At 35.3% G+C, this 14,898-nt stretch overlaps 1 protein-coding gene across 1 annotated transcript in view; it reads left to right on the top strand.

The window, feature by feature from the left end:
* The window catches only part of Adam10 (ADAM metallopeptidase domain 10), a 104,274-nt gene that overhangs the window by 64,028 nt on the left and 25,348 nt on the right, over window positions 1-14,898 (top strand). The window contains exons 7-9 of the mRNA XM_038321762.1: window positions 856-948; window positions 4,021-4,204; window positions 10,599-10,762. Coding sequence (XP_038177690.1) covers window positions 856-948; window positions 4,021-4,204; window positions 10,599-10,762 — 441 coding nt within the window. The remainder of the gene's footprint in view (window positions 1-855; window positions 949-4,020; window positions 4,205-10,598; window positions 10,763-14,898) is intronic.

The raw sequence follows: 14,898 nt of genomic DNA on the forward strand, positions 1-14,898 counted from the left end.
GCCCTTCAGTCCTGCCTTCCTGTTCTTTAGAGTGTTTATCAGCGTAGACTGCTTTTGAAATGTTCTCATTAATGCTACTTCTTTGCCATTTTCTGTGCCTTGCCAACAAGTTTTGAAAGTTTATGTACATATTTACACGTAAGCAGTAGCCAGGGTGCTGTTTTGTAGATGAGTTGGAAGGTTGCATGCTGAGTGGTCAGAGCCAGGGCTTAGGTGGAAGTCAACTAAGTAAACAAATAACTCTTGAGATCATTCATTAAATTTATTTCCCTTTAGGATTTAAATACATGTAATATTCCTTTAAAATTCAGATTATTTACCTCCTATATACCTCACTATAGTAAACCTTTGTTAATTTATAGGGATCTTCTCTATATCACTTACCAGTTTATCCCTGGCCCCTGAAGCTGTGCCTATTACATAGAAAGTAATCAACAAGTTTTTGGAAATTTGTGCCACTGCAGCAACAGAAGGATTATTGTTGAGAAAGGAATGCATGCCCTGATACTGTTAGATTCTTGTAGAAGTTTTTGAGTCTTAAGGACAAATAAAGATATTCCAGGCATTAAGGTCTGTAAAAAGGAGGGGACATGGGACTCTGCAAGCTGGACTGATGAAGCAGTTTTTAATAGGACTGAAGTAGGGGTGCACTTACTGATTGGTTCATTGGTTGGTTGATTGGCCAGAGCCTGGGAAAAACAGTGTCCTAGCTCAATCATCTTTTCCATTCTGTTCAACATATAGCATAGACATTTTAAAATTTATTTGTATAACATAGTTCTTGATGGTACAAGAAGAAATTGATAATTGTTTTCATATTTCAACAGTACCCCTAAATTTTTTTTTAATCACTAGATATCCAGTCATGTTAAAGCAATTGATACAATTTACCAGACTACAGACTTCTCTGGAATCCGTAACATCAGTTTCATGGTGAAACGCATAAGGGTAAGGAACTCCAGAAAAGACATTTTAAAAAGTAATAAAGGGGCTGGAAAGATGGGCTCAACAGTTAAAAGCACTCATGTACTTTCAGAGGATCTGGTTGGGTTCTGAGCACCGCATGATAGCTCAAAAACTTTCTATAACTCCTGTTCCAGATGATTCAATACCCTTTTCTGCCCTCCTTAAGCACCTGCGTACATGTGATGAATTTACATAAATGAAGGCAAAATACACATAAAACAAAAATAAATAAAGCTTAAAATTAAAAAGTAAGGACCAAGTTTGCAAAGAAAGAATATACTTGCTTTTTACTTCATTTTTATACATGAAATAACATAATTTAAATCATATCTACTCTTGCTGCTTCTCTTTACTCTTGGCACATGTGTGCTTGTATGCATGTACACATACAAACTTGAGTTTATGATTTAAGAAACAAATCCAGGGACCTGGGGAGATAGTTCAGTTGGTAAAATACCTGCTGTGCAAGTTTGGGTGCTCGGAATTCATGTGAAAGCCAGTTGTGGCCTCATATATTCATACTTTAGTACTGAGAAAACAGAGATAGGCTGGTCCCTGACGTTCATCGGCTAGACTGGCTAGTCAGTTTGATGAGCCTCAGGTTCAGGGAGCAACTGTCTCAAAAATGAAGTGGAGAGCATTAGAGAAAGACACCCAGTGTCAACCTTTGACCGCCACATGAACATGTACATGTACCACTGCAAGAATCAAAATGCAAGTCCTTAATCTGTACTACACTAGAGGTAAAACAGTAATGCTTTTTTTTGTCTGATAAACATTGCTTGACTTCTCCCCTTTTTTATTGCTAGTTTTTTAAGGTTTGCCTTGTGCATGTTGTTTTGGATGTATCTCTTTTGTTATTCTAGGGCAGAGGAAAAATAGATACAGTGTTTAAGCAAAATTAGAAATTGGAGAAACAATTATAATCTTGAAAATTCACAGCTTACAATATATATCAGATTTTGAGAAGATCTCTAAGAAATAAAGCTGTTACTCTAAATTTGGCTATGGAAACCTCTTCTGTTTGTAACTTTCCAGACCTGTTGAACAGAACAGAACCACAGGGTACTGAGTGTAATTTCTTGACATTTTTGTTATACTGGCTATAACTAAAAATTGAACCTAAAATTCAGATATATTAAAAATAGGTAGCTAATATTTAAGTGTTACTGATTTAAACTAAAATAATCTCAATTACAGCCCTCCAGGCTGCCGTATTCTTCACTGATACACACATATCTTCAAAGTACCAATAAATTTACTAAACTCTACCTTTTCCCAAAAGTTGTTAGCTATTCACTATTTTCTATTGTTGTATTTTATTGCTTTGGAAAATTATTTTTCTAATTTATATGCAAATAAATATTGAATAACTGATAAATTAGGCTAAGTAAAGAATTTTCTGAATTTCTTAAATATATGTGCATATCTTTTAAGATTCTAAGTTTTTAACTGGATATACTTAAGTTTTAAAAGAATTCATCCTCTTACAAAATTTTTATCCTAAAATTTCTTCATATTTTCATATTTTTCTTAAAATAACTTAATATGAACTATATATACTAGACATTTTTAGTACATAAACAATATATCTAAAAACAGCTAAAGATGTTCCTTACTTTCAAAGGTAGTGTAATTAGATCTTGCATTGGTTTATCTCAAGGGCAATATAATTTACATTATGAGTCACTCCTGATCAATAGAAATCCTTAAATGTGTAAGTAAATGTGAAAAGTGGTTTGAGTATTGTATTTACTGGCAAAGCAATAAAATGTAACATAATAGAAAGTAATGGGTATCTAGCAACTTTGGGAGAAAGGTAGAGTTTAGTAAAATGATTGGTACTGAAGATGTATGTGTATCAGTAAGAATATGGCAGCTTGGAACATCGTAACTGAGATTATCATTTTAGTTTAGATCAGTAGTACTACTCATTTTTAATGTAGCTGACTAAAATTTAGATGCAGTTTTAATTATGGCTAGTATAAGAAATGTCAAAAACTTATTTCCATATGAAGTGGATAAACCCATTTTAATGATAATATATATTTGCCTGATTTTGGATAGTTTTGTATTAAATGACTATAACCAAAGGTGTACAGAAATTGACACTTAAGCCAGAAATTCTGAAGCATGTCCTTAGATTATTGTTTCCAGTGGTGTTTGTGTTTAATACTGCCTCCCAACCTCTTGGTTTCTGGAGGGTGTGGAGCCTAGGAATCTGTAATTCTCACTGTATCAGTTAAAGCTGGCTTTTCAGATTGACTAAGTTTGCTTTCTAGAGAAACGTTTACTTTCATATATACCTTTTATATGATCTATTACCCAGTTGGGGTATGATTTCTCAGGAAAGTGAACTGCTCTAGGGGTTAAGCTGTTAGGAGGGCATCTGTGGAGGAAACAAGGTTGCCACTTGAATGTATTGTTCAGTAAAGATCTATGGTTGATTGTTCTTCAGATTAGGAAGGAGAGACTGTGGAGAAGAATAGCTAAGTATCAAATAAAAGATCTGCAGGAACAGTTTAAAACAGTAAGAAGAGTTGAAAGTAGAATTCAGAATTCTTGTGTATACCAAGAAAATACAATGAATCAAGAAGTTAGTTAGGTTTAACTCATGTTCAAGAAAAACCAGGAAAATCAGTCTTGAATTACATACTTATTTGATGTTCTAGTTCTCAGCTGATTACGAGGTTTTGTATCTTTATACTCATCCTCATTTATAGAGCTCCCATAAAGAGACCTGCTTAGACAGCTGAGTTTGAGAACCCAAACTTCCTTTATTAGAACTTGGGGAGATACAGTGTCTTCTCTCCATGGCTTCTGTTCAGGAATCTGGCAGATGCTTGCTGAGAAATTGAACATCTTCAATTTCATCTTCCTTGTCCTACTTTCCTTTTGTTCTTTTTGTTTGTGTGTTTATGGTTTCTGTGACCAGTTTGGGACTATGTGCTGTCCTCTAGACCCCACAAGAATGTTGTCCAGGCCTGTGTGGGAGGAGGTGGGTAGAGAACACTAGTGATAATTACTTATTTAAATTATTGTTTTGAATTTTAGATCAATACAACCTCTGATGAAAAGGACCCTACAAATCCTTTCCGTTTCCCAAATATTGGCGTGGAGAAGTTCCTGGAGCTGAATTCTGAGCAGAACCATGATGACTACTGCTTGGCCTATGTCTTCACTGACCGGGATTTTGATGATGGCGTTCTTGGTCTGGCATGGGTTGGAGCACCTTCAGGTAGGTTGTGTAATGTCTTAATACTTAGAAGAAAAAGCAACCTTGGGAGAAGATTAGGTTTTACTGAGTGTAGGAAAAAACCGTGCCTGTACAGAACTTCAATTCACATAACCTGAGTTAAGACCAGATGCACATAGTGCAAATGGTGGAATAGATGAAACAGCTTTTTGTTTTGAAAGGGATATAAGAGTTGACCTTGTGGTGTACACACCTGTAATCTCAGCTCTCAGGTTGAGTCAGGGGGCTTGGTAAGTTCAAAGCCATCTTGGACTACATTGGAAGACCCTGTCTCAACTAAGTAAATAAATAACTAAGTAAAAATTTTAAAAGAGATATGGGAAGTACCCTGATTTTGGCATTTCTAGAAGCTGACACAGTTTTGGGGGAAGAAGTAGTACTTGTGACACTATAAAAGGGAAACATTTTCCCGTAAAAACTAAATGCTACTAAATTCCCCTGCCTCCTGGAATAGGGCCTGAAAGTCAAGAGGGAAAAACTATGTTTTTGCTTTGTCAAAAGAAAAAACAAAACCAAAAACCTTATTGTCTTTTTTGTTCTGCAGTGAGATAAAGAACAGAGAAACTGGTAAGAAAGCAACAAGTAGAAAAAAAAGAAAGAAAATACCTTCATTTTCTTGGGTCTTTATTTTAACAGTAGACATGTGCAGCCTGAAAGAAGCTTGACTATCTTTCTTGAAATATTAGATTCATGTCTTTTACATACATAACTGCTTACTTTCCTTTTAAAGAAGCTTTATTGTTACTTAGAACAGTTTTTAGAGTTATGTTATGGTGAGTTTTGAAGAATGCTGTTTAGCAGGGTTGTAGGATGTCCTATGCTGATGTCAAATGATTTTCTTATGATTAGATGGGGTATGGGCTTAGGGATGCTTAGTATTTATGCCTAGATTTCAGGATATTTGGACCATCACTTTGTGATACTACTCATTTTGTTAAAATGGCACTGGGTAGAGTTTTTATTGTTAGATTCTTTGCGTGGGTGAAACAGGACTCTACTTTGGTCTATCATGAGCATTGACAGAAGAGTCGTCAGAATGGAAAATGTGGCCTTTTTTTCCAACCTTTATCCTCATTTTTTTTCTCCCTTCTCTGCTTTTTCCTTTTGAGTTAATAACCTTTCCCCGTTATTTCAGGTGAAAAATGCCCTCTAACTTGACTATTAAGTCCTCAACTCTGGGTCTTAAAAGGCTTTTTCCAAAAGCTCTTAGAGAGAAGATAGGCAGAGAGATTAGAGGCCAGAGTGAGGGAAGAAAGGAATCTTTTCAGTTGCCTTCATACAGGGTTCCTACCTTGAAATAACACCAGCAGCTTTTTCTCAGTAACTGAACTAATTTTGAGTTTGATATACACTTGATTTTACAAGGAATGTTGCATATATAATCTACTTGATTATCCCAGGATAATAGGTCCTGCCTCTCAGTAGAGGTTACATTTTACTGACTGCATTTCCTTCCTTCCTTCCTTCCTTCCTTCCTTCCTTCCTTCCTTCCTTCCTTCCTTCCTTTTTCCTTTCTTTCTTAATACTAAAATCTCCCGCATTTATTTTTCCATAGCTTTTATACCCAATGTAAAGAGGGGGGGAGGTAGCAATAGACTTTATCAACATGATACAAATGATAACTCAATCAAAGCTTTAACACTTTGAGACTTCAAATCATTAGCATTCTGTTGTTTAGTAGTAGAGTAGTGAAGCTACTCTAGACCTGAAGGCAGCCACTCCCCAGGTGACCTCATAGTTACAAAAGAAGGAGCAGAAGTACATTTGCATATCCTGACCACCTGTCAGGATCGAATGGAGCTCTCTTATGACAAAAGAATCAAGCAATCACATTCTGAGTTGGCACATGCAATATGCTTGGCAGACAAAGTAGAAATGTGCCTAAATTTTAGGGCTCTTGATTGTCACATATAATACAACAATTCCAGGTCAGAAAAGTAGCCACTGTACATTCACCCTGTTCAGTATTGTGTTTTTGAAACAGTGACCACCCAAGCATTTTTCACTCCCAGCTTAAAAAGAAATAGGGAATGTCTCATCTGGGTTTCAAATGAGAGGCCATTGTCCCTTTGTTCTGCTAAAATCAATCAGAATCTAACCCAGTTCGGGGCTTCAGGTTACCACAAGGAATGTGTTCGCAGAGGTGTTTGCACTGAAATTTAAAAAAAAAAACCAACAAAAAAACCCTGTGATAATCATTACACGGAGAGCCAATAATTATAAGCACTTCCTTTTGTAATCACAGAGAAATAAAAATACAAGGGGCATATTAACTTCAAGAAAAGAAAATAAATTGAATTTTGTCTGGTTGTGCTAAGTCACCTGGTCGAGGCCTACAGTTATGCTACTTTTGGTTGCTGCTGCATTTTGGCTTCGTTGTAACCCTGATTGAATCTGCTGCACTGTTCTTCTAAAAATGCAGCTAGATTTGTCATTTTTTTCCCCTTAGTTTAAAACACTCTGGAAGACACACATTTCCTTCTTTCTTAAGAAAAGAAACTGGACATGGGAATGCTGCTATAATTCAACATTATCATGTGGAGTAATTGTTGAGGCTCTGTGGGAATAGCAGTGGCACTAAGAGCCCTGGGCTCTTATTTGCTTTTATTTTTTTTTTTTTAATACATTCCGGTAAATTACGTTGCATCAGATTAATTTATATTATAATTTATTTTCCTTCCTTTGAGACTCCATCTTTTTGCCTATGTCTTACTTGTGTTTGTTGCTATCTTGTTTGGTTTTTTTTTTTTTTTTTTTTTTGGTTTTTCGAGACAGGGTTTCCCTGTAGTTTCTAGAGCCTGTCCTGGAGCTAGCTCTTGTAGACCAGGCTGGCCTCGAACTCAGAGATCCGCCTGCCTCTGCCTCCTGAGTGCTGGGATTAAAGGCGTGCGCCACCACCACCCAGCCACTATCTTGTTTTTTTTAAGATAATATTTCATAGCTGACTTATTGGGTTTAATAGTCTGTTAGTATTTCTTAATCTTTAATTTTTAGTTGATCTAATTAATCTTCATTAATTATCCTGTTGTTTAATTTGCCCTAAATTTAATTCATTAAGTTCTGAAATTATTTCACATTTCAAAAACTGGCTGTAGAGAAGATGTTATGTTATGGTTAATTATCACAGAATATGTATGTAGATTATGAGCTGCAGTCCTCTTTGTTTACCCAGTTGATGCAGGAAAATGAGGTTTGAAATATATTAATAGAAAGTTTCTTGTCTTTAAATCTTTTGTTGTTTTTCAAATAATCTCTTCTTTTTCTTTCGTTCTGGAATCAAGACATCGTGTACTCTGCTTCTTCTTTCTTACGGCTTTCTTGTAGTTGAGTGCTATTTTAAGTGTCTTTGATCAAAGACCCAATATCTTCGCAGTGAACTGAGTTGACTTGGAGATTCCCACTTAAAATTATGCCATGCCTTTAGTGGCACAATCAGAAGGAGACATATGGCTCAGTGGCAGAGTACTGGCTTAGCATGTATAAAGCCTAGGGTTTGGTCTACAGCACCAGGGGAGAAAGTCAATCCAAAATCAGGAAAGATTACTATACAGTTTTCTTCAGGGTTAAATGATAACCTGTTATCATTTGATACAATGATTTTGTAACAAAATAAATATTATTTTGAGATAGAGGGTTCACTGAATTTATGTTGAACTTGGGACCTTCTTGTTGCAGCTTCCCAAGTATTAGTGCTGGGATTACAAGTAAAACCTTTAAGTTAGATAGCTATCATCTTCATTCTATTGCATTTCATTTGCTGAACCTCTTTAACACACCTCTGACATATTTTTCTGGATTGTTGAGGTGTGTTCTGTCCTGTAATAACCTGCCTCAGTGTATCAGATAAGTGAACATAGCTATAGCTTTCTCAGTTAGTTACTGCTTTTGATTTGAATAAAAAATCATTCCTCATTCTGTTCACTCACTCTCCTCATTCTGTTCACAGGTTTTATTTCTCTGTGATTACTCTGCATCATAATGTAAAGAAGTTACTGAGCTTGAGTTACAGTCAACTTAGCAAGATGTTAGATCTCTAATTGATTTTCTAGTATGTCAAAACTAGTTGCAGTATTTAAAAACCATAGTTTATAAAATAAAATTTAGTATCTTATTTTTTTCCTGTGTGATTTGAGTCGCTCCAATATATGCTATTAGTCTATAATTATATTAAACTCAAGACTCAGAGCAGTTGTTTAAGAGGTTAAGCAATATATAAATCACAGAGACTTTATTTAAAAAGCATATTCTCAGACTTATATATGATCTTGCCTTAAGTTAGTTAACCTAAAAAATACAAAATTAAGTCGGGTTTTGTTTTTTTTTTTTTTTAAATGTGCCTATTTACTCTTTTTTTTCTTTTTAACTTTTGTGGAGTCTTCTGTGCCTGGTTCAAGTTTGACAGGAGTTATTTTGTATCAGTTTCACATGATGAGACTTCACCAAGACAGAATATTAATTTACTACTTGCTCAGAGTTAATGTTGTATAATTGTTCTAGAATACTTACTCATAAATTTAATTTCCTAGTTCCTAGAATGATGTAACCTTCAGAAAAAGAACAGAAAAGATCAAATAGTCATAAATCACCTTCTGTTTTCTCTGTTGCTTCCTTGTAGATAGAGACCACCATGAAGGCTCCGTGCTTTGGGGCTAACTCTGCACTTGGCTTAGTCTTCACTTTCCTTTCCCATGAAATGCATTATGATTACAGTTTGCTAAATCCTAACAGTTTTTCAAATTTATGTGTGTTGCCATATATTTAATAGGATTAAAGCAATAGGTTGTTTTGTTTTTGTTGTTTTTGTGAGGGCATGGGAACAAAACAGGTCTTATTCTCTTGCTTCAGTTTCTTGAATGCTAAGATTACAGGTATATTCTACTGTGCCTGGCTGTAATCATGCCATTTTTGCGGTTCTGTTTCCAGTTGCCTTCTATTAAATGTTTTATCAGGAATTTAAAACATTAGGCTTTTAAATGGCTTAGTAAAATGTTTGTATCCTAATGTGTTGAAACTAAAATTAAATAATTTGATTATCAGAATATTTTAATCAATTTGATTTTGTCTTTTAAAATACTGGGGCGAGGGTGATGGCTCAGTGGTTAAGAACACTGAACTGCTCCCAGCACCCATATCGAGTGACTAACAGCCACCTTTATCTGTAACCCTAGGGATCTGGTATCCTCTTTGACTTCTATATGTACCCACACATGTGTGCATGCTCACCCCCCCCACACATATAAAATTAAAAATGAATCTTTAAAAATAATACTAAATAAGAAAAACTGTTTATTTAAATAGTAAATTTTTGTGATGCTAAGAACCAAATCCAGGATCTTGGCACCTGAGGCAAGTACTCTGCCACTGAACTACATTCTTTTAAATATGAACATAGACTAAAGAATTTCTCCTTAAAATATGTATAAAGTTAAAAGAAAGAATAAACATGGTGACATATGTTTGTAACTGTATTTGAGAGTCTGAGATGAAGTGAATGGCAGATGGCCAGCTAAGTAGATTTTTCTCATTTATTTTTTTCTTTTATTTCTTGTAACTGCCTTTGGCTATGAATATATTGTCATTTTGGTCTTGAACTCCAAAGTTCTTGTTAATGAAAAGACAAACTACAAAATAGGTTACTCTGCTTACTATAAGTAATTTCTTTTAAAATTTGAAAATGAATTCAGGGAACCTTGCAAAATCATAATTCAGTTTTTTTTTTTTAAATTTCACAGCTGCTAAAGAGTTGTATGACTAGTCCAGTAACCTTGTAGCAAACTAGATACTCGTATTCTTCCATATTTCCTTTCTTCCCACCTTCTCTCTACCCTTCTTTCTTTCATCTCTTTATTTCTTAAATAATCCATGTCATTTAGTTAGTATTTCACCAGTAGAACGCTTGATAGATGCGTCACACGCTGAATGCTCTTCTCTGTTTGTAGATGTGGCTTTTGTGGAATGTAATTAAGGATATTTCAACTTTTGTTTAATTTATAAGTTTTCCATTTAAAAGATGAAGGGGTATATGCTTTGATTCAGTATAAATGTGTATGTATTCAAATTTAAAGAAAACATTTGTTTTGGTATGTTAATGGCAGCAGAAACTTTTTGATGCTGAAAAACATGTAAGGATTGTGTGTTCAATACTGGGGTTTCTTTGCAGGGACCATTAACATTTTATTTAAAATGATTTTTTTAAATCTTGGACTACAGGAACTTTGGAGTATTTGAGTAATTTAGGTACCAGATGTATTTTACATTGAAAAGTACAAATGTTTTAACTCCATATAATTATTTCATTTACTGTTTACCCATTTTTTGGAGGGGAATAGATAACTAATTTAGACTTTTTACTTTATTATTTAAAAATCTGAATTAGGAAGCTCTGGAGGAATATGTGAGAAAAGCAAGTTGTATTCAGATGGCAAGAAGAAGTCGTTGAACACTGGCATCATAACTGTTCAGAACTATGGCTCTCACGTGCCTCCTAAAGTCTCTCATATTACTTTTGCTCATGAAGTTGGACATAACTTTGGATCTCCAGTAAGTACAGCCTAATTATTAAAAAATTTAAAAAGTGATTAGCTTGACTTTTATTTCCAGTGATATTTTGCTGTACATGTAGTATACAAATGAATGTTTAGTGTCACTGTGCCAGAGCGCAGCGATGTAATTGACTATACTGAAAATAAGAATTCTGTGAAAGCACAGAATTTTTTCTGGCTTCTTTGTGGGGAGACAAGTTTGAGATAGGGTCTCATGTAGCAGTCTTGTCCTGACCCTCCTGTCCCTGCTTCCCAAGATCTGTGAATGCACCAGCCAGGCCTGACTCTGCCTGGCTCATTCAGACAGAAAGTGATCTATCTGTATTTGCTGGTTCTGAAATAGTCACCAACACATAATACACTCAAATTTTTTTCAATGAGTCTCTTTTTAATAATCTACTACATTGTATGATATCTTTTAGTTTTGTTTCTGTTAAAGCAGTATTGTGATTTACTTGACAGTATTTTTCTGTTGTGGAAATAGATTGATACTTTACATTTTCTTTTTTTTAAATTTATTTATTATATATACAACATTCTGCCTCGATGTATGCCCACACACCAGAGGAGGGCACCAGACCCCATTACAGATGGTTGTGAGCCACCATGTGGTTGCTGGGAATTGAACTCAGGACCTCCGGAAGAGCAGCCAGTGCTCTTAACCTCTGAGCCATCTCTCCAGCCCACTTTACATTTTCTTATGATAAATTTCTGATACACAGAAGAAGAAATAGCAAAATAGGCCATGTTCCCACCATGTAGAACAGGATTTGGCAAGCTTTTCACAAAGGGCCTATTTGAACATTTTTGTTAGGCTTTGGGAGTAACATTTTGTCTCATATTCCATGTTATTTGTTTCTCAATTCTTCAAATATGGAAAGCCTTTCTTAGCTTAGGCTATGTAATAGCAGCTTATAGGTAATATGGACTCATTTGCTGACCTCTGAGTCAGTTATCAAGGTTTTGCCTTATCCGCTTTTTGCATTCCTTTCTTTTTCTTTGCTAAGATGTTTAAATTAAAATATCATTACATATTTTTAAAAAGGTTTCATATATAACCACAATATGATTATTACACTTACAACAGCTGTCTTTCCTACCCTGCAACACTTGGTTCATTCTGATGATTTTTAAGTGCTCTAAAACATCTATTCAACTTAGAAGTAGGAAATAGTTAAAGATTATGTCTGCTTTTACTGGAGCTTATCAAGTTTATGTTTGGGGAAATTCCACTTGAAAACTATCTAAATTCATTTTACTTGAACCTTATCATTTGTAGGTATGGAATCATTTATTTTCATAATAATTTGTTAAAAAAAACAAAAAACAAAAAAAAAAACGGGTGGTGGTGGCACACACCTTTAATCCCAGTGCTTGGAAAGCAGAGACAGGCAGATCTCTGTGAGTTCGAGGCTAGCCTGGTCTACAAGAGCTAGTTCCAGGACAGGCTCCAAAGCTACAGAGAAACCATGCCTCAAAAAACAAAACAAACAAACAAAGAAAAGGATAATTTGTTGGTTGTGAGGGCATCGGTCAATATAGACTACATGTGTAGCATACATGAAGCCCAGGGTTTAATTTCGAGCACTAAAATAAATAAACTAATAAAAATTTCATGAACTTGTGGTTTAAAATTTTGAAAGGCACTTCTGAGGTTTTTTTTAAGTTTGTAAAATGCATTGTCTCAGACTTTTCTTGTCTAAGTCTCCATCAGAAATTGAGAAATTATTTTCAGAAGTGTTCTTAAAGGATCAGCGATGAGCAGAGGGCTGATGTCGATGGTTATGTTGCAATTTCAGCTGCAAGCCTTGCCAGAGGTGCTGTCATACCCTTTTTTCCAATACCATTTCTTTTCTCTGCCCTAGGGCCTGGTTTATTTTATTTTTGATTATTTATTATTACTGGCTTTTTTTTTTTTTTTTTGAGACTGTGTAGTCCTTGCTGTTCTGGCACTCTCTGTATACCAGGCTGGCCTCAAACTCATGGCAGTCCGCCTGTCTCTACTTCCTGATTGCTGGAGTTAAGGGCATATACCACCTGACTGACCTGTTTTGCTTTAATGTTCATATAAATCTCTGAAGGAGCTCAAAATACAGATTCTTAGTGGAGTCTGAGTTTCTGTGTGTGTAGGCCAGAAGCCAATGTAAAGTTTCTTTCTCCATTACACTCCACCCATTTTTTTTAAGACAAGATATCTCACTGAATCTGGAGCTTGCCTTTTGTCTAGTCTGACTGGTTGGCCTGTAACCCCCTGGGATTTGTCTGACTGCCTACTTATTGCCTTGTTCAACTTTGATGTGGGTTCTGGGAATCTAAACTCATATTTGCATATTTGGGTGGGACTTTACTTGCTGAGCCACATCTCCCTAGTCCCCTCACTTCTCATCTTAATCTTTATCTGACTGCCAATGAATTGGCATTTAGTAAATTTAACATTATTGTTTATTTTATAAATTGTTTAATAGATAATTTGGTTCTTGTTCCTTGTCTGTTTTGCTAACTTTTTCCTCTCCTACTTGACTACTTTTAATGACCTTGTCATGCTTAATCACACTCTTTCTTTGTGCATGTTGTGAATTCTACATATGCATGGTAGATACTTAGTAAGTATTTATTGAGTGATTTATAGATGAGCTGGACATAAACTTCCAAACCTTTCCACCTTGACATCTTCCTCTGAAATCTCATTCTGCCTGCTTCCTTTCTGCTATGTCTCTGTGCCACAGAATGTTACTTTCTCCCAGTGGTTTACATTATTCTTTGTATTCACTTTTATTATTCCAAATATTTATTGTGTATTTGTAAGCTGCTTTTTAAGCTTTGTTGTAAAAAGCTGTAATCACAAATGAGAAAGGACCTACTTCTTAGTATGAGAAGTCTGATATATTTCTGCTTTTACCAGAGTGGTCTTTGTGCAAATCTAGCTCAAATCATGCCATTCTGACTTTATTTGTGCTGTGTGATGGATGATACTGCTGATAAGGTTTCTGTAGCACAAATAATATAAATCCAGGGAAAAATATTGGGGTTCAACGTGAAGATCATAAAAGCAAAGCAGCCAAGCCACTAGAGAGTTCTTACCTCTAAGAAATCCTCAGATTGAAAGAAAATGAGTTCCTGTCTCATCCTGCCTTATATTCCTCCCTAGTACTGGGATTAAGGTGTGAGATAACCACTGCTTGGCCTCTAGTGGCTTGGTTTTACCTTCTGGTCTTCAGGCAAGCTTTATTTATTAAAATACAAATGAATTATCACTACAAGTTTTCTCATCTTGTATTTAGGCCTTGACATAATTCAATTCAAAGTATATATTCTTTGTCATCTCTGCTTACCTTTCATATCCGATGACTCTCCTGCTTCAGTCTACCTTACTTAGAAATCTCTTTTAAAAAATTATTTTTATATGTGTATTTTGTCTGCATATGTCTGTGTACCAGATGGGTACTTCAAGTCTATAGAGCAAAAGGTGTCAGAACCCTTAGAACTGGATTTTACAGATGGTTGTGAGCTACCATGTGGGTACTGAGAACTGAACCCAGGTCTGCATGAGCAGCAAGTGCTTCTAACGGCTACCATGGAATGCTCTGCAGCTATTAAAAACTTAGGCTCTTCAGTGCTTATCTTGCACGGGCACACTGAGACAAAGATAATCAGTATTGATTTTTAAATATATTCTTAAATCTTTTTCTAAATTTCTATGAATATTTTCTTCTTTTTTCCCCTCTTTGTTGCCACCCTCTTCCTCTTTCTATTTCTTCTTCTTTTCGTTGATAGGTTCTTACTGGATAGCTTAGGCTGACTTCAAATTTGTAATCTCTCTGCCTCAGCCTTTTTAATGCTGGGATTGGAATCTATCTCACCAAAGGTAGCTTTTGAATTTAGGAAGTAGTTTTGTTGCTTTCTTTTCTAACTGAAGTTGTAGTATACTTGTGAAACTTTACTCTTTATTTGAACTCTGAATCCTTTTGGCTTCCAGTCAAAGTAGTCCATTGTGTATATGTCTGTATTAGGGGAGTGTGTGTGGGGGGGTGGTCTTTTTACTTCTTTGTCAGTTTTGTTCCTTTATCTGAAGTGGCAAATACTAAGCATCCTTGTTTATAATCCGTTTTTCCTTCTATAAGGATTGATGAGATC

The sequence above is a fragment of the Arvicola amphibius genome, chromosome 3, assembly GCF_903992535.2.
Source record: "Arvicola amphibius chromosome 3, mArvAmp1.2, whole genome shotgun sequence".
NCBI classification, from domain to species: Eukaryota; Metazoa; Chordata; class Mammalia; order Rodentia; family Cricetidae; genus Arvicola; species Arvicola amphibius.